The following is a 20,019-nucleotide window of genomic DNA, read 5'->3' as shown; positions in this document are numbered from 1 at the left end:
CCAACATGGAGAAACCCCATCTCTACTAAAAATACAAAATTAGCTGAGCATAGTGGCGCATGCCTATAATCCTAGCTACTCAGGAGGCTGAGGCAGGAGAATCGCATGAACCCGGGAGACGGAGGTCATGGTGAGCCAACATGGCGCCACTGCACTCCAGCCTGGGCAACAAGAGCGAAACTGTGTCTCTAAATATATCAATGACGCAGTGTCAGGTATTTCTTTATAGTAAACCACCTAATACAGGTGCCATCTCATCTTTACTTTACAGGTGGAGAAACAAGGCTCAGAGAGGTTACTTGCACAGGGTCGCACAGCTGGGAGCTGAACCTGACAAGCTGGATCTGAGACTGCCGCATTTTCCAAGGCGCCATGCTGCATGCAGCACCCTTCAGCCTCTGGAATGTGCCCAGCACACATAGCTGTACCCACACCCTGCTCACACCTAAAAGCTACCCACAGATGCCACCTCCCCAGACCCTACAGAGAGGCAACCAGGCCCTGCTCCCAACTCCTGGGCACATCCTGTCCCTCCCACTCCTACTGTTCACAGCTCACCCTCCCTGCAGATGGGTCTTGCCTCTCCAACTGGACTGCAACTCCCGGAGGACAGGACACATCACATGCTTTGTACCTCTCGGCTCCCTGTGAACAACCTGAAAAATGGTGATAAGCCATGCACCAACCACCGCTCGCTGGAACAAAAAGGCCTCCGCCATCTCCTCCTGTCTTCCACCTCTGCTCCCATAGCTGGTATGAGGACACCTGCCATGTCTGTGCAGCCCCTCCTCACCAGGCCTCAAGGAGCCACACACGAGGTGCCTTCCAGCAGCCCAGACCCAAGGCTCAAGGAAAAGCTTACCCTGAGAGGGGAAAGGCCTGCACTCAGACCTTCCCCAACAGCTGCTTCAAGAAAAATTAAAGGAAGTAACTCCAAGAACTTAGGGACAAATTCAATTTTGACTAAACTATAATCCATTCCCTTAATCTCTATTCAAAATTAAGATTTTTACAATTCTACTTGGTACGTAGAATGTGGTTTATTCTTTTATAAATGTCAGAAAAACCAAGGAAGACATCATTAGCAATGGGGAGCACATGCATGCCCTAAAAGGTGAAAAATTAGGCCGGGCACAGTGGCTCACGCCGGTAATCCCAGCACTTTGAGAGGCCGAGGCAGGCGGATCACCTGAGGTCAGGAGTCTGAGACCAGCCTGGCCAACATGGGGAAACCCTGTCTCTACTAAAAATACAAAAGTGGACCAGGCGCAGTGGCTCACGCCTGTAATCCCAGCACTTTGGGAGGCCGAGGCGGGTGGATCACGAGGTCAACAGATCGAGACCATCCTGGTCAACATGGTGAAACCCTGTCTCTATTAAAAATACAAAAAAAACTAGCTAGGCACGGTGGCGCATGCCTGTAATCCCAGCTACTCAGGAGGCTGAGGCAGGAGAATTGCCTGAACCCAGGAGGCAGAGGTTGCAGTGAGCCGAGATCGCACCATTGCACTCCAGCCTGGGTAACAAGAGCGAAACTCCGTCTCAAAAAAAAAAAAAAAAAAAATACATAAGTTAGCCAGGCGTGGTAGCAGGCACCTGTAATCCCAGCTACTTGGGAGGCTGAGGCAAGACAATCGCTTGAACCCAGAAGACAAAGGTTGCAGCGAGTCAGGACTGTGCCACTGTACTCCAGCCTGGGCAACAAAAGCAAGATTCTGTCTCAAAAAAAAAGGTGGGGGGGTGAAAAATACATGTATGTGTGCTCATGTTTCCATAGTCATATATATACATGTGCTCATGCATGTGCACCTGTGCATATGTATAAATGCACCTGTAGATATGCATGTGCCCTGTGTCATGTGCACGTGTGTGCAGTGCATACAGCCACATGTGCACATACATGTACACGTGAATTCTAATGCAGAATTTCTGTGGCTAATCTGGGAAGGTGGGCTTGGCCCCATCAGAGCCCCCTACATAAAGGGACACCAGATCGGTAGAGTGAGGGTTCCTGGGACCTTCTCTCTTCCGCCATTCATTCACTGTGTGGCCCTGGGGGACTCACCCTGGGGCCTCAGGTGCCTCATCTACAAAATGATGCTTTTAACTAAGACCTCCTCCACTTCTAAAATGCTCTGAGTGACCCCAAGTGGAAAGATCCAGAGACCTACTTCCCTGCAGGAGGTCCAGTGGGTTCCACGCAGACCTGTGGGTCAGAATGCGGTGCATTACCTGTTTGGAATCTTCGAAATGTCTATTTTCTCTCTGGAGGACACGTAAGGAATCACCACTACTTTCTTCAAGTCTGGGAGGCCTGAAAGGAGCAGGAAGAGAAAACACAAGGGTACAGGAAAAAGATGCTTAGCTGCTGATTCTTTTTTTCCACAAAATATAACACAATCTAGGGCAGAGACTACCCAGGTTGACACCGGGGAGACTCCTGTGAATGCGCACACACAGCCACACCAGCTGGGAGCCGGAAGGGCCACGCACCTTTAACCACCTGCTGCAGCTTTTCCATGTGGTTGTGCTCTTTGCCGTTATAGACAACAGCCTCCACAGAGAAGATGAGCTTCGGCTGAATTTGAGAAAACCGGTCCAGCACACCCTAAAAGCAGGAGGAAAAAGTCATCACTGATCATCCAAAAGGCAAAAACCAGTAGGCATGGTGGTGGGCGCCTGTAGTCCCAGCTACTCTGGAGGCTGAGGTGGGAGGCTTGCTTGAGCCCGAGAGTTCAAGGCTGGAGTGAGCTATGCTTGCACCACTGCATTCCAGCCTGGGCACAGAGTGAGACCCTGTCTCTAATATAACAAAACGGCAAAAACCTTCAGTAGCCAACAGGACCACTACATTTCATGGGAGACAAAGAGCAGCAGCATCAGTGCATGACCAGGCCACTGTGTCCCAGCACCCATGGCCAATAAAGAAAGTTGATGAGGCCAGCCACAGTGTCTCACACCTGTAATCCCAGCACTTTGGGAGTCCGAGGCAGGTGGATCACTCGAGGTCAGAAGTTCAAGACCAGCCTGGCCAATGTGGTAAAACCCCATCTCTATTAAAAATACAAAAATTAGCCAGGTGTGGTGGCATGTACCTGTAATCCCAGCTACTTGGGAGGCTGAAGCAGGAGAATCACTTGAACCCGGGAGGCAGAGGTTGCAGTGAGCCAAGATCAAGCCAGCCACTGCACTCCAACCTGGGCGACAGAGTAAGACTCTGTTTAAAAAAAAAAAAATGTTGATCAAAGCACAACTTGTATCTGAGAAACCACCACCATGCCAAGGAAGGCATAAATACCAAGCAATACCAAAAGTGGCCGGGCACGGCGGCTCATGCCTGTCATCCCAGCACTTTGGGAGGCCGAGGCAGGTGGATCACCTGAGGTCAGGAGTTTGAGACCAGCCTGGCCAACATGGTGAAACCCTGTCTCTACTAAAAATTTAAAATTAGCTGAGCATGGTGGTGGCAGGCACCTGTAACCCCAGCTAGTCAGAGGCTGAAGCAGAAGAATCACTTGACCCTGGGAGGTGGAGGTTGCAGCGAGCTGAAATTGGGCCATTGCACTCCAGCCTGGGCAACAAGAGCAAACCTCCATCTCCAAAAAAAAAGAAAGGAATACCAGAAGTATTTATAGACATATACTGAAATAGGAAGACTACAGAGTGTATGTTTGCACTGCCAGAAAGATTTCCCGCCTTACAGAAAGAGCCTGTTAGCACAGCTCCACTTGGGTATACAAAGGAAGACCCATCTTCCTAAGAGGCAATGACAGCAAAGCACAGTGGTCCCATGTTTTGGTTCTCTTGGAATCTTCATTAAGGAGGAACCTGAATCCTCCAAGCAGTGCATTTATGCCAACCAATCACACAAGCCCATACGTGCATACACTAGTTAACGAGCCCCATCTTAAAAAAGGCAGGATCACCACACCCATGTCTCCATTTGCACTGCAAGCGGAATCTGCATCCAGCCAAGGGCATCTCTTTCCTAGAAGATGGGATTCCTCCTATGAAGGCATGAGCTTGTTTCTGGAACTCATAACACTCACGGATGCTCCCTGAGTGTTAGTCCAGATTATTAATTATTCACAGATGACTAACGTTAGTAACAGATTAAAGCACTGTTGGACAGGGCTTCCATTCACTTCCCTCCTAGCCATCCTCAAGGTTGCCCTGTGTTAAGAGTCTGCCATCCACAAACATGGATAGGCATCACCCAGATGGCCACTATTCCCTTGCACATGAGCCTGATGTAAGCAGTTCCAGACCCACACCTGGGCTACCCCCAGGGCACACAGAGTGGCCCCAGAACCTCGGAGTAAGAACTTCACAGGACAGGGCCCTCCACCCTGGCTGCCAGGTAGCACCACCTGCCGTGGGACTAAGTTAATTAAGCTCATTAGGATAACTAATTAACCGATAGAAATAGCTGGCATTTGTTTTCAGAGCGCCCCGTGACTCTTAGCAGGGAAGTAGAAGCGCTGACTCTGCAGGGCAGTGTTAGGGAAGGGAGGCTGGACAGCTCGAAGTGTGGTCCCCTGGGCAGGCAACGTCAGCGTCACCTGGGGCCCCAGACCTAATGAATCGGAAACCAGGCAGGGGGCCCAGCAATCTGTTCTCACCAGCCCTCCAGATGATCCTGAGGTGTATAAACTTTGAGAATCTCTGGGCTAAGAGTTCTAGGATTGAGCGTTTACTGTCAATGCTGTCCAATTTCCCAAACTAGAAGCTGAATTCACAGAGAAGGCTAGGGAGTAGAAAGCATTTGTTTATTCCAAGTGCTGGGTGCCAGGCACCATGCCAGGGAACCAGAGGGACAGGGTTCCCACTCCCTGGGACACTGATCTATCAGGAACACAAAAAGAAAACGATTGCAAATGTTATTGTTTTCCATTTCCAATGTTTTCAGGAAACCACACTAAACATGAGGTAGCCAGGGAGACGAAAAGAGAGAAGGAAGGAATTAAAGCTAATGATGGACTTAACCAGCAAAACAAAAATCATTTTCCCGAAACAACCAATAGCATAAGCTTCTTAGCAGGCACGGTGGCTTGCGCCTGTAATCCCAACACTTTGGGAGATAAGCTTGGACAGCTACAAATAATTTTTTTATTAAATTAGCAGGGCACCTGTAATCCCAGCTACTTGGAAGGCTGAGGTGGGAGGATTGCTTGAGCCCAGGAATTCGAGCCTGTAGTGAGCTACGGTCACACCACTGTACTCTAGCCTGGGCAACAGAGCAAGAACCTGTCTTAATCGGCCAGGCGCAGTGGCTCACACCTATAATCCCAGCACTTTGGGAAGCTAAGGCAGGTGGATCATGAGGTCAAGAGATCAAGACCATACTGGTCAACAAGATGAAACTCCGTCTCTACTAAAAGTACAAAAATTAGCTGGGCATGTTGGCACACCTGTGGTCCCAGCTACTCAGGAGGCTGAGGCAGGAGAATTGCTTGAACCCATAAGGCGGAGGTTGCGGTGAGCCGAGATCATGCCATTGCACTCCAGTCTGGATAACAAGAGCAAAACTCTGTCTCAAAAAAAAAAAAGAAGCTGTCTTAAAATAAAATACAAGCTGCTTGAAAAATCTGATCAAGAAAAAAACTAACATTTCAGCTAGGCAAGGTGGCTCACACCTGTAATCCCAGCACTTCGGGAGGCCAAGGCAGGCAGATCCCTTGAGGTCAGGAGTTCCAGACCAGCCTGACCAACATGGAGAAACCCCGCCTCCACTAAAAATACAAAAATTAGTTGGGCATAGTGGTACATGCCTGTAATCCCAGCTACTCGGAAGGCTGAGGCAGGAGAATCACTTGAGCCCGGGATGGCGGAAGTTGCAGTGAGTCAAGATCGCGCCACTGCACTCCAGCCTGGGTGATAGACCAAGACTCCGTCTCAAAAAAAAAGAAACCTAACATTTCCAGTTACTCTTTGCAGAACACCTACTGTGTGTCAGGTGCTGCCCTAAGCGCTGCACCAATATTCACTCATTTACCGCTCAAAATAACCTTGGACATAGGTGCTCTTATCCTCCACATACTGCAGATGAATAAACTGAAGCATGTGGCCTCTCAAAACCTGAAATCATACTTAACTATAGAATAAAAGATTCATGAGCAAGAAAACAATGTTTAGACCAGGCTCAGTGACTCACGTCTGTACTCCTGGCACTTTGGGAGGCCGAGGAGGGCAGATCACCTGAGGTCAGGAGTTCAAGACCAGCTTGACCAACATAGGGAAACCCCATCTCTACTAAAATCATGAAAATTAGTTGGTCGTGGTGGCACATGCCTGTAGTCCCAGCTACTCGGGAGGCTGAGGCAGGAGAATCTCTGGGAGGTGGATGTTGCAGTGAGCCAAGATCGCGCCATTGCACTCCAGCCTAGGTAACAGAGTGAGATTCCGTCTCAGAAAAAAAAGTTTAATAGATTTTGAAATCCAGATAGGATGGATGACTTCTCAAGAAAATATCAACTACCAAAATTTATTCAAAAAGCAGCACAACATCTGAAGCGACAAAGGTCTACCTCCTACAGAAACACCAGAGTGGGCAGCTCTGCAGGAGCACCACCAAGTCTCCGTGAGCTAGAGCACCCCTTCCATGTAAGCCACTACAGAAGGCAGAGAGACAGGAAACATACAAACCAAAAGAGAGAGAGAGAGAGACTGGCCAGGAGCAGTGGCTCATGCCTGTAATCCCAGCACTTTGGGAGGCCAAGACAGGCGGATTGCCTGAGGTCGGGAGTTCGAGACCAGTCTGATCAATATGGTGAAACCCTGTCTCTACTAAAAATACAAAATTAGCTGGGCATGGCGGTGTATGCCTGTAGTCCCAGCTACTCAGGAGGCTGAGGCATGAGAACTGCTTGAACCCGGGAGGCAGAGGTTGAGGTGAGCCAAGATTGTGCCATTGCACTCCAGCCTGGGCAACAAAAGTGAAACTCTGTCTCCAAAATAAAAAAAGAGAGACGGAGATTATACACCAATGTTACTGACTACAGCAATGGACTAATGAAGGGGGAAATCACATGATTATCTTGGAAGCTTGATAAAAGGCAACATGCTGTCCACCCAAAAAGCTTTAATCAGCTGGAAACTGAAGCAAGCTTCCTCACTGACAAAAGGTATCTTGCAGACACCTGACAGCACATATCACACTTGATGGTAAATGAGAAGATATCCAGTGAGAAGAGAACACGCAAGACACCCACCCCCAGCCCACCTGCACCTGTGCTGAACACCGCCACCTACGCAACGGGGTAGGAACTAGAAACAGCTTGCCCCCTGCATTCAACGGGAACAGCTGCACACAAAATCTGTGAAAATCACCAGAAAAACCACTAGAACGAACCAAAGTTAGGCAAAGTGGCCACATATAACTCAATCCGGCAAAATAAATAGTGGTGTTAAACCCCAGGAATACAGTTTGAAAAGGTAATGGGGACCGGACGCGGTGGCTCACGCCTATAATCCCAACACTTTGGGAGGCCAAGGCAGGTGGATCCCTGGCCAACATGGTGAAACACCATCTCTACTAAAAATACAAAAATTAGCCAGGCATGGTGGCACGTGCCTGTAGTCCCAGCTACTTGGCTGAGGCAGAAGAATCGCTTGAACCTGGGAGGCAGAGGTTACAGTGAGCCGAGATCACGGAGTTGCACTCCAGCCTAGGTGACAGTGAGACTCCGTCTAAAAAAAATGTAATGAGAAAAACAAAACAAAATAAAATGAGAAAGTCACTGAAGGATTTTTTTTTTGAGACAGGGTCTTGCACTGTCACCCAGGCTAGAGTACAGTAGCCCGATCACAGCTTAGTCAAACTCAACCTCCTGGGCTCAGGATCAGGCTGTGCACCACCGTGCCCAGATAATTTATTTATTTTTTGTAGAGATGGGGTTTCACCATGTTGCCCAGGCTGGTCTCAAACTCATGGACTCAAGCGATCCATCTGCTTCAGCCTCCTAAAGTGCTGGGATTACAGGTGTGAGCTACCATGCCCATCCCACTAAAGAATATTTAATCTGGGAGAGAGACGTAAGCAAACGTTGGTTCAAATCCACTTGTTAAAGGGTGTATACTGGATAGCAGAAAGATGAGTAAAGTTTAAAAAAAAAAAGAGGCCGGGCGCGGTGGCTCAAGTCTGTAATCCCAGCACTTTGGGAGGCCGAGGCGGGTGGATCACGAGGTCAAGAGATCGAGACCATCCCGGTCAACATGGTGAAACCCCGTCTCTACTAAAAAGACAAAACTTAGCCAGGCGTGGCAGCGGGTGCCTGTAATCCTGGCTACTCGGGAGGCTGAGGCAGGAGAATCGCTTGAACCTGGGAGGTGGAGGTTGCAGTGGAGATTGTGCCACTGCACTCCAGCCTGGGCAACAGTGTGAGACTGTCTCAAAAAAAAAAGAAAAAGAAAGAAAGTTGTATACTGGAGAGAAGCAGAAACAAGACTGGTGTGAAGCTACTGCAACAGCACACGTGAGAGACAGCAGAGCCTCACCGGGGTCACGGAGAAACCGAGGAAACACTGAATCAAATGTATGAAGGACAGTGGAGAGGAGGGAGAACAGCCACCTGTAGGGAAGGGAGAGGAATGGTGTGGGGCACCCCGGGTTCCTGGCTTGGCAGGGTGTGGTGGGGGCAGTTACTGACATGGGGGACCCTTGGGGACTTGTGAGCTCATCTGGGACTCCCTCAGTCTTGAGAACTTCTGGCAGCTCCCCAACCCCAGGGCAGACTGGACAGGAGTACGGAAAGATGGAAGCAAAGTCATGACAGGAACGAGGGGTCCTCCTCAAGCTGAACACCCCAGCTACCGCATAGGGCCCGGGAGGAGGGCGCACACCTGCAAGTCCCCAGCCAAGCTTCCCTCTACTCCCGCCACTTCCTCTGTCCCTCAGCATTATTACAGAGACGCCCTGGGAGCTGCCCCCAAACACCTTTTTTTTTTTTTTAAAGTAAAACTGTTAAGTAAAACATTGGCCAACTTTAGCACCAGTTTTTAAAAAAATGCCTGGGACATGCAGTTGGCAGGGACTTGGCCCCTGGCCTCAGGACAGCAGGCCCTTGGTCACTGTCTACCTCCTCCATCCTCCATTTTAAGGGTACCCCCAGCACCCCTTCCTCGGTGACACTCTTGGTGGGCAAAGACTATTTCCTACTTCTTCTTCTTCTACTCTAAACTGCTACACAGAGGTGGCTGCAGAAAGCCCCAAAATGGCGACCCCCAGGAGCCCAGAGGCACCAGGATGAGTCTGCAAGCAGGTGGTGGCACCCCAGTCCCACAGGCCACCAGGGCTGCCCTCCTTGGGTCTGATAGTAACACATACCCTGCCCGAAACCACCAGAAGGCAAGTGAGGACGCCCAGAAATGGCCCTTCCTGGCACCAAATCCTCCTGGACTGTGAATGCTACCTCTTCCTCCTTCCCCACCACCTCTGATGGGCAGGAAACTGGGACAGAAGCATCCAGGAGAGAAGGCTTCACCCTCTAGACCAGCGCCCAGGCACTGGCACTGAAACGAGGCGTCCAAACAGAAGTTCACCCCAGCCAGGTGAGCCTGCCCTCCCTGGACAGACAGCAGGTCCACTCACCTAAGTGCACGCAGTGATCTCCCAGACTCATTCATGTCCCGCTGGGACTCGAGTGTCCCTCTATTTACTTCTGAGGCTGTCTCTACGCAAATATCAAGGTAAAAGATTTGACCTACTTTGAGGCCATGGTCCTTACTCCTCTCTTTCCTGCCCATATGTCCTGGATGAGGCATCCCAGCACCTGGCTCCCTCCAGCCTCAGCCACCCCTTATGCAAAGTGAGTCCCCACACTCCTGACAGCCAAGCTCCCTCACCCGCAGATAAGGGGCCTGTCCAGATCTTTGCTGTGGCGAACACACAAACCACGAATGGCATGTCTATACTGGCGCCCTCTCTGTGCCCAGGATTCTAAGATGGACTGAGAGTCCTTGGTTTAGTGGGGAAGAAATGATTGCCAGTGAAACATACTGAGTGTTTATTGAGTGCTTACTATGTGCCAAGCCCCAGTCTAAGCTGGCTAGAGGCACTCACTAATTTGACCTTCAAGCCCTAAGAGAGGGGCAACAGTATCCATTCCCTATCCATGATGAGGTAGGAACGGGCTGAGTGACTTGCCCGAAGCCTTGCAACTGGCCAGAAGCACGGCCCGGCTGCAGCCTGGCTGGTCTGACATGGGTGCTCGCTCCTCACCGCTGTGCTGGCTCCACTCAGAAAAAACTAATACTGGACATGGAACAGATTCAGGTGCTGAGGTAACGCAGATGACTGCACCAGGAGGAACAGGGGGAAATCCAGAAAGCCTCTGGAGGCGGCATCTCCTACCTAAGCCAGGGGTCAAGGATAAGCGGGTCCCGCCAGGTAGGTGGGAGGGAGAAGAGGCCGTTCTGAACTGGGGACACAGAGTTCAAGAAGCAGGGGCAGGTGGGGTGGGGCCCAGAGGAAGACCTGCTAGGAAGCCCGAGGCCAGGGAGGAAACAGAGGGAGGCAGCCAGGGAGAGCCCTGGAGGTCGGCAGACAGTTTCCACATGGAAGCTGGCATCTCAGAGAACTAGCCCAGTGCAGGGTGACAATGATCTCAGGGTGAAAGAACCAAGCCTGCCAGTGATCTAGGGCTCACATGCCACAGTACCCCAGGCACAGTGACAGTGATCACGCTACAAAGACAAGTGTCTCTGAATCAGAGGTCTGGGCCCTAGCCCCATGAAAAGCCTGAGGAGTCCTCTGCCACTGCTGAGGTTTTCCTGGCTGGACAAGCAGGGGTCAAGATCTTGAGCATCGAAACCAGCTGTCAGCCTGTTCTGGCCCAGGAGAGCTGGGCTTTCATGTTGCAACAAAACAAACACACCCATGAACATGTGTCTGACCCGAATACGGTGCTTAGCAACCAATCAAGCATTGAAACCAACAGCCTGTGTTCAATCAGGCTGACAGCCACTCAGAGTGAGCGAGAATGGCTGTCCTATTTACACACACACACACACACACACACACACACACACGGCCACCTGAAGGCAGGCTGGGCCCTCTCATGTACAGGGATCAGAGGGTGGCCTTCCCTGGCATCTCTGAAGATGGCAAAGGCTCAAAGGTAAACAGTGAAACAAAAACCCCAAAGCCATCAAAAGACTCAGGACCTAGAGATCTTGCTAAGGCTGGAAAGGTTGGGAACCCGGAGAACAGAGCACCTCCCCAGCCTGCTGATGCCCTCCGAGCCCAAAGGCATTAGTAAGGCAACCTGAGATGCCCAGGTAGCCAGCAGAGAGCGGGCAGAGGGAGGTGGGCAACGGTGGGAGAGAGCCCGGAACAGGGTGGAAGTAAAGCACAGGGAGTGACGGAGCCAGAATGCATTCCGCCAGTGTCATCAAGGAAAGACGGATGCCCAGCCCACCGCGGCCTGTGGCCCTGCAGCAGAGGGTCCCTTCAGCACCCAGCGCAGCCAGCCAAGGAGCTCTCAGTGGGCAGGTGCGTGAACCTACAAGAACAACAGTAGGACTCCATCTGCGTAGACCACAAGTCAATGAAGAATGGCAATTTCCCTTTACAATGTTCTCTGTGATTCAAAGAAATGTGATTTCAAGGTAACAGAAAACATGACTCCAAAGGGAAGATATTCACGTTCCATTGCAGTTTCTGAAAAGCACCCCTAACCGAAAACGGGGCACCATCTGAAGCTTAACATGATGATGCCAGAAATTAAAAACGGGACCTCTTTTTTTTGAGACGGAGTTTCGCTCTCGTTACCCAGGCTGGAGTGCAATGGCGCGTTGATCTCGGCTCACCACAACCTCCGCCTCCTGGGTTCAGGCAATCCTCCTGCCCCAGCCTCCTGAGTAGCTGGGATTACAGGCACACGCCACCATGCCCAGCTAATTTTTTGTATTTTTAGTAGAGACGGGGTTTCACCATGTTGACCAGGATGGTCTCGATCTCTTGACCTCGTGATCCACCCGCCTCAGCCTCCCAAAGTGCTGGGATTACAGGCGTGAGCCACCGCGCCCAGCCAACGGGACCTCTTTTTAAAGCAGAGATCTGCAAACCGATGCAGGGAACCATCCACCAGCCCAGACCCCATCAGCCTTGGCTCAGTTCCAGCCCCAATTTGTCCGCAACTCCAGGAATTCGTTCCTGTCAGTTTTAGCCCCCGAACAAGGATGGTAAACAAAGGGTGAGCAGAGGCTTTGGTGCAGTTGACCCGTGCCAGGTCCTTACTCAACTCAGATAGCGGATGTCCAGGTGTGTGTGGCACCAAGCACTATGCCGTGTGGCATTCACGCAGGGCCTCCCATGCCGGGTGCACGCCCCAATAATGCCAGCCATGAAGCCGCCAAACACTGCCGGACTCCCTGCCAATGGCTGGATCTCATTCGAGTGTGAGTAATACACGTCACACACACCCCCGTCTCTGGTAGGATGGAGTCTATACCTCGGACACTAGCAAAATGAGGGACAGAGAGAAGCATCTCAGCAGGAGGGGGGGTGGCCCTGTCATTTTCTGACCTGAGACACCGCTGCAGGGCCTGGGACTGTTCTCTTCCCAGGAGCCGGGGGAGCCTCGGGGTGAGCAGAGCCATGCTGCCATCTAGTGCACCCAGTGGCTCGGCCAGCACTTCCCGCTCCAGAGGCGGCTCCAGGAGGCTGTGAGTCCATAAAACCCGGGACCAATCCCGGCCAGGTCCCAGAGACCATGTTTGCTACAGAGCCATGCATCCTTCCTGGGTCCTGCCAGGACGGGCAGATCCTGCTGGACGGGAGTCAGCGGGGAGTGACATGTGCATAGGACAATGACCCAGTGAGGCTGGAAGCAGCTGTGGGACAGGCTGGGGGCCAGCCCTGCTGCTGCAGACACGTGGAGTCAGAGGCTCTCCCTCTCTCCATCCGCTGGCTCCAGACGTGACACCAAAGGCCGATTCCAGGAGCTCTGACATCACCTCTCCAGGGGCAGAGGGGTGGGTCTCCAGCCATGGGAAGCTATGATCATTCCCCAGCCACACATGTCTCTCCCAGCCTCTCACAACCCGTTTACAAAAGGTTAAACAATCACAGTTTAACTCAAAACACACCCATCCCCTGACTGGTTAACAGTAGCTACCGCTTACTGGGCTTGCCTGGTGGGTCACACCCTGTCCCTGAATCCACACTAATGTGGTCACTGCAGTTGCATTGACATTGTCAACATTTTCCCTCTGGGGACACCAGGGCGCTTGCCCAAGGACACTGATCAAGGAAGCCATGTGGAGCAGAGGCAGCCAGCCCGCCCGGCCTTGAGCATACCCAGGGGTCCTGCCACGTCGCCCTGGGGCCTTTCCCTCTGCCCTGGACAGCATGGCTCAAGGTCGGCTGAGGGGTCTGAGGGCAACAGCATCCAGGAACCCCACCCCTCCAGACCCTCCCACAAGAACTCCGCTGGCCCCAGCAGCCCAGGCAGCCCCCACAGAGGGCCCTGGGACAGGAGAGGCCACAGGTTGAGTTTCTGCCTCAGGTCAGTCCCTGCTGACCTGGAGAGGTCCTGGGGTGAGATGGCCTGGGAAAGAACACAGGAAAGTTCCAGAAGGCACGGCACAGCCATCCAGCCACGAGTGCGGATCTATAGGGTGGCCACGCCCTCCCTGAATTCAACAGGGCTCCGTCATCAGCTGGGCTAGTGCCAAGGCCTGATGCACAGCCGGCCAGTCTCACCCCTCCAGGCCTGTGTCTTATCTCTCCTTCCACAGTGTGGAGAAAGGAGACTCCTCCTCCAAAACCTTACTGAAAAGCAAGCCTCCAAGTGGACACAGTTTCTAAGCTCACACCCAAACAGCCTCGCCTGTGGACAAGCACAGACACCAATGCCAGCCACTAAGCTCTAAAGGGCCACACCTGCAGTTGCCACTGTGGACTGACGTACGGTGCAGGGCCCGGCCCAGAACAGATGCAGCTGACCAGGAGGCACAGTCAGGGACATGGATGCCATGTGTCCTCTAACAGGGTCTCCTGGCTCCTGAGGGTCCCTGATGCCCAAGGTTCTGCAGCCAGGAGAGGGCCCTGCCTGGGGCGTGGGGGCCCTGGGAAGACCTGCTCTGCAGCTGCTTCATTCGCCCCGTGGAGGAACCGAGAGGCCAGGTGTCCCCAGCGGGGATCAGCACATGCTTCCGGCCCTGCCTGGGCCACTCTGGACAGCTGGACACACCCTGGGACAGTTTGGTGACAGAGAGGCTGCCCCCCAGGGTGCACACACACACACAACACAATCACAGGTCCAGAGGAAGGGGCTGGAAACAGCAGAAACCAGCACAGCGAGGTCCCGGGGAACTTCTGTGAGCAGGACTTTCAGAACAAACCTAGAAAACTGTCCTCAGAGGAGGCACACTTAGCAAACCTCATGTGGCCACTAACTCCCAGGTGAAGACAACGGGGTGACCTCACTAGACCTGAGCAACACTGGCTGCTGCACCCGCCACGTGCCGGGTCTTCCAAGAACACGGCGGGCAGGGAACGTCAGGACTACTTGAAAGAAAGAACCAGGCCGGATGCGGTGGCTCACGCCTGTAATCCCAGCACTTTGGGAGGCCGAGGCAGGCAGATCACGAGGTCAAGAGATTGAGACCATCCTGGTCAACATGGTGAAACCCCGTCTCTACTAAAAATACAAAAAATTAGCTGGGCACGGTGGCACGTGCCTGTAATCCCAGCTACTCAGGAGGCTGAGGCAGGAGAATTGCCTGAACCCAGGAGGCGGAGGTTGTGGTGAGCCGAGATCACGCCATTGCACTCCAGCCTGGGTAACAAGAGCGAAACTCCGTCTCAAAGAAAAAAAGAAAGAACCAGGCAGGGCGCGGTGCCTCACACCTGTAATTCTAGCATTTTGGGAGGCCGAGGCAGGCTGATCACAAGGTCGGGAGTTTGAGACCTGCCTGGCCTATATGGTGAAATCATATCTCTAGTAAAAATATAAAAACTAGCAGGGCATGGTGGCCGGTGCCTGTAATCCCAGCTACTCAGGAAGCTGAGGCAGGAGAATCCCTTGAACCCGGAAGGCAGAATTTGCAGTGAGCCAAGATTGTACCATTGAACTCCAGCCTGGACGACAGAGCAAGACTCCATCTTGGAAAAAAAAGGAAGAACCAGACGCAAGTCTTTCTGGCTCCTTCTCTCCCCAGAGGCCACTGCAACGCCACCTCCTCCCGCTGGGCTCACGCTGCTGTCCAGGTCCCGGGAATTCCGCCCATACTGCCCCTGCCCAGGATGCTCACAGGGCACGGGGTGCCCCCTCTGCCACAGACCCTGACTCACATTCACACCGAAGTCTGGGGACGTGGAGCTCCAGATAGCGCCGATGCTTGCCGCGGCCAGCATCGCCTCGACGGCGTGCTCACTGTTGGGTAAATAACCTGTGGAGAGGACACAGGAAGAAGCTTGGGTTCAGGGTGTATGGGATGGAGGCAGCAGGCATCCAAAAGGTTCCTCTGAGAGCCAGGGCCAGTGTGGGAGGTGGGGCTGGCCCTGAACTGCCTGAGGATCATGACCACCCTCCCCCACCCAGCTGAACTGCCTGTTGCCCACCATGCCCCTGCAATCCATTCTCCATGCTCTGATGAGAGTGACCCTGTGGCCTCTCCTCCCTCTGCTCCCCATCCCTCCCTGTGATCTGGTTGCAGCAGCCTTCTTCCCACTTCTCACTTGTCCTAATCGCCTCCTGCCTCAGGGCCTTTGCATAGCTGTCTGATCTGCTGAAAACTCCTCCACGCACACCAGCCACCTCCATTCAGTGTACACTCATCCTGCAGCTCTTCACTCAAACGGAACCTCATCAGAGCAGCCTTCTCCATGGCCGTCTTGCCCCCAACCCTGTGAACTCAGGTCCCCCAACTAGTCACCTGCAAAGGTCACTGCATTTCTTCTTTGCCACCAAACTGACTGTAACTGCAAATGAATAATCACTTGTGTAACTGATCGTTTAGTATCTGGTTCTCACATGAGGACTGGGACTTTGCCTGTCCTGTTCTTTGCTTTGCTAAATGCCTTCTACCATGCTCTGCACAGCAAGGGTCCTCAGATATTTGCTGGCTGGCAGATGGATGGAAGGACGAATGGAAACACAAGGATGGATATATAGACGGACGGATGGAAGGAAAGAAAGATGGATGGATGGCTGGATGGATGGATGATGGATGAGGGATAATGAATGGAAGATGGATGGATGCCAGATGGAGGATAGATAAATGGATGGATAGATGGATGATGGGTGAATAGGTAGGTGGAGAGAAGAATGTATAGACGGATGGATGGATGGATGGATAGTTCGATGGATGATGTATGAGGGATGGAGAATGGATGGATGAATGGGTAGATGATGGGTGGAGGATAGATAAATGGATGGACATATGGATGATTGGTAAATGGGCAGATGGAGGAAAGAATGTATAGACAGTTGGATGGATGGTTGGATAAATGATGGATAAGGAATGAAAAATGGAAGATGGGTGGATAAATGGGCAGATGGTGCGTGGAGGATACATGAATGGATGGAAAGATGGATGATGGAGGATGGGTAGGTGAAAAGAAGGATGGATGATGGATGGGGAGATGGAGGATGGGTAGGTGAAAAGAAGGATGGATGATGGATGGGGAGATGGATGGGCTGATGGATGGACGGATGGACAGGTGGACTAAGGGATGGCTGGGTAGATGGATAGAGAGGAGAGGGAACGACTGTACAGCAGTACAGTAAGGCCCATACAGGACAGAGGTCCTCGGGTCCCCCCCAGCAGGCTGGCTTTCATGACAACAGAAGCAGGGAATCCTCATGGCCACGGAGACTATGATCAATCAACCAGATCACTCTACACATTCCGGAGGAAAGGACCTGCACAGTCGAGCAGAAGGCAGTCGGGAGACGAAGGGCCACAGCCGAGGCCTCATCAGAGCAAGGTGCAACTGCTTAGGTGCTCCCCAGGGGTCCCTGGTCAGCCGGCTCCCTTTGTCCCTCCTTCTCCCCGATGCAGTGGGTATTTCTGTTTGTCTGGATTCACACACATTTCCCCGGCTGGGCCATAAGCATCCAAGGGGCAGGGGTCACACCCCATGGGTTTCCACTGCATCTGACAGACGGCTGGCGTTTGCCGAGTTTGCTTCGAGGATGAGACTTGGCTGAGTGTCAGCTGAAGCATCTCAACACTGTCAGCCCCGGGGACAGGGCAGGACTCGGTGCCCAGGGGAGGCTGCGTAACCAGCGGACTTCATGCGGCCGACAGCTGAGGAGGAGCCGGCCCATCTCCTGCAGCACAATATATGCCAACCCTGAGACCACTTCACAGACAAAGGAAAGCAGCAAGGCACAGCTTTAACTCCATCTTTCCAAGACTCTAAAGCACCTAACCCCATTAATCCTCAGAATCATTTTCTAGTGTTTTCTGGGAAACTCGAAGTCCCAGATCCTAGTAACTGTGGTCAGGCCAAATTGGTATCCAACGGAGACCCACAAAATGTCGGGACAGGGGACCAGCTCAACTCTGAAGGGCCCTGGGCACTGGAGCCAGGCATCTCCTCAAAGAAAGCACAGCCCAGAGGAACCCTGGCTGTCCCCAATATAACCTGTTCTGTCTTTCCTTCACTCGCGGAAATGTCTGCTTCAAAAGGAGATTTTTTTAAATGAGAATTGAAGGGAAGAAAAAAACTGGAGACTAGAACATTTTGCATTCCTATGCAAGACCTTAAAAGGATACAGATTAGGCCGGGCGCGGTGGCTCAAGCCTGTAATCCCAGCACTTTGGGAGGCCGAGGCGGGTGGATCATGAGGTCAAGAGATCGAGACCATCCTGGTCAACATGGTGAAACCCCGTCTCTACTAAAAATACAAAAATTAGCTGGGCATGGTTGCGCGTGCCTGTAATCCCAGCTACTCAGGAGGCTGAGGCAGGAGAATTGCCTGAACCCAGGAGGTGGAGGTTGCGGTAAGCCGAGATCGCGCCATTGCACTCCAGCCTGGGTAACAAGAGCGAAACTCCGTCTCAAAAAAAAAAAAAAAAAAGGATACAGATTAAATCAGACCAAGAAGAACCCAAAAGAAGGGCGGTTTCAGCTTCAAAAATGCCTGTTTTGCAGCTGGACACAGTGGCTCACCCCTGTAATCCCAACACTTTAGGAGGCCAAGGCAGCAGGATCGCTGGAATCCAGGAGTTTGAGACCAGTTGAGCAACATAGCGAGACCCTGTCTCTACCAAAACGACAAAAATTAGCCAGGCATGGTGGCACGCACCCATAGTCCCAGCTACTCAAGAGACTGTGGTGGGAGCGTCCCTTGGAGCCCAGGGGTTCGAGGCTGCAGTGAGCCATGATCACACCACTGCAGTCCAGCTGGGCAACAGAGTGAGACCTTGTCTCAAAAAGAAAAAAAAAAAAAGCCTGCTGTGATCATCAGCCCAATTCCCACAGTCGTTTATTCAATAAACACTTCTTAGATGCTGCCTGGGGCCAGGCACCTTTACAAAGTAACATACAGCTGTGAGGAGAAAAGAAAGCCCCTGTCCTCTAGTACCGAGGACACATGTGCACACACAGGATCCCCGAAAAGTCAAGTGAGCCATGAGGGCCACAAACAAAGCAGGTACAGGAAGAGCGTGAGGTACTTTTTGAAGGCTGACCAGGTACGGCCTCTGAGAAGGTAATGTTTGGACAGCAACCCCGACGAACCCGGGTGAACCCCGAGGACACGGCAGAAGGAGAACAGGCCACCAAGGGTCGAGGCAGGAGGCAGCTGGCATGCCCATCCCTGATTCCTCTCTAGTCAGCTGACACACACTGGGACACTGCATGTCCCGTCCTGTTACCCCAGGAGACAGGGCAGGGGAGGGGCCAGGCGCACAGGATTCTTGGTCCAGCCGTTTACTGCACTCGTAGACAACGAGGCCGCCCAGCTCCTCCTGCCTCTTTGCAAACAAGCTGATTTTTGCCAAAGTAATTTGCAATTTGCAGTAAGTTCCCTCAGGGAGGTACACCCGTGCCAAACACCAAGGCTCTAAAGCCTAAGCCCCTCCCCAGTGGCTTTTCCTGCCACCCACCTCCTGCGGTCCTTGTCCCATAATGTGGAGGGGAAAGGGAGGGAAGTTGGGAGCTGTGGCCACCAGGGCTGCACTGGAAGATAAATCACCCTCATCTGCACCTGCTCATCCCCATGTACACAACTGCCTGCATCTCAATTCACTAACAAGCTGCTTGGGGCAAAGAACAGGTCCATGTACAGACCTTTACATTTTTCCAGAAGCCAGGGGGAAAGGAAAATTGTAAGAAAAATACCTAAGTAGTTCTGAGCGGGAAATCCTCACTTGCTACCCCAGGGAACAAAGGAGGGGCCCGGCCCAGGGCGGGATGACAAGCAACACATCATGGGCTGCAGATTCCAGCCCCAGCTCCTTCCAGAAGAGTCCTCACATGGGGCCTGCTCTTTGCTCCTACTTCCCTTGCTTTATGGCTCTGAAGGGCGGTCAGAAGGGGACAGCACCTCAGGAAACAAGGCAGAGCAGAAGGTGGGCGAGGCCTTTGGGATGAGACCTGGGCACCGCCCCACCTCCTGCACTCCATGTTCCACCCCACAGAGCTCCCGTGGCCCCGTGACACCTCCCGCTAGCTGCTGCCCAGACCGCCCTTTCCTGCCCCGCCTGGCTGCGGGGCTAACTCTTCCGGCAAACCGATATTGAATGGTTTGAATGTGGCATGCCAACACTGAACATCAATCCCTTCATGTTCCCAGAACTGTTTTAGGCTCTGGGACAAAGCAGGACACAAAGCAAAGCGAATTCCTGCCTCACAGAGCAGGGTAATTTTTCAGCGATTTTCTTTTTTTTTTTTTTTTTTGAGACGGAGTTTCGTTCTTGTCACCCAGGCTGGAGTGCAATGGCGCGATCTCGGCTCACCGCAACCTCCGCCTCCTGGGTTCAGGCAATTCTCCTGCCTCAGCCTCCCGAGTAGCTGGGATTACAGGCACGCGCCACCATGCCCAGCTAATTTTTTGTATT

General features: G+C 52.5%; 1 protein-coding gene across 4 annotated transcripts in view; it reads right to left on the bottom strand.

Annotated features, from left to right (window-relative positions):
• AACS (acetoacetyl-CoA synthetase) overlaps window positions 1-20,019 on the bottom strand; it is an 80,249-nt gene that overhangs the window by 39,921 nt on the left and 20,309 nt on the right. For all 4 annotated transcript variants that reach the window (XM_078337719.1, XM_035258157.3, XM_035258160.3 and 1 more), the window contains 3 exons: window positions 15,299-15,396; window positions 2,494-2,608; window positions 2,233-2,314 (listed from right to left, as the gene is read on the bottom strand). In XM_078337719.1, coding sequence (XP_078193845.1) covers window positions 2,233-2,314; window positions 2,494-2,608; window positions 15,299-15,396 — 295 coding nt within the window. The remainder of the gene's footprint in view (window positions 1-2,232; window positions 2,315-2,493; window positions 2,609-15,298; window positions 15,397-20,019) is intronic.

This window comes from Callithrix jacchus, chromosome 9, assembly GCF_049354715.1.
Source record: "Callithrix jacchus isolate 240 chromosome 9, calJac240_pri, whole genome shotgun sequence".
Taxonomy (NCBI): Eukaryota; Metazoa; Chordata; class Mammalia; order Primates; family Cebidae; genus Callithrix; species Callithrix jacchus.
The sequence above is the reverse complement of the archived record's forward strand: the minus strand, read 5'-3'. Positions and strand labels throughout refer to the sequence as shown.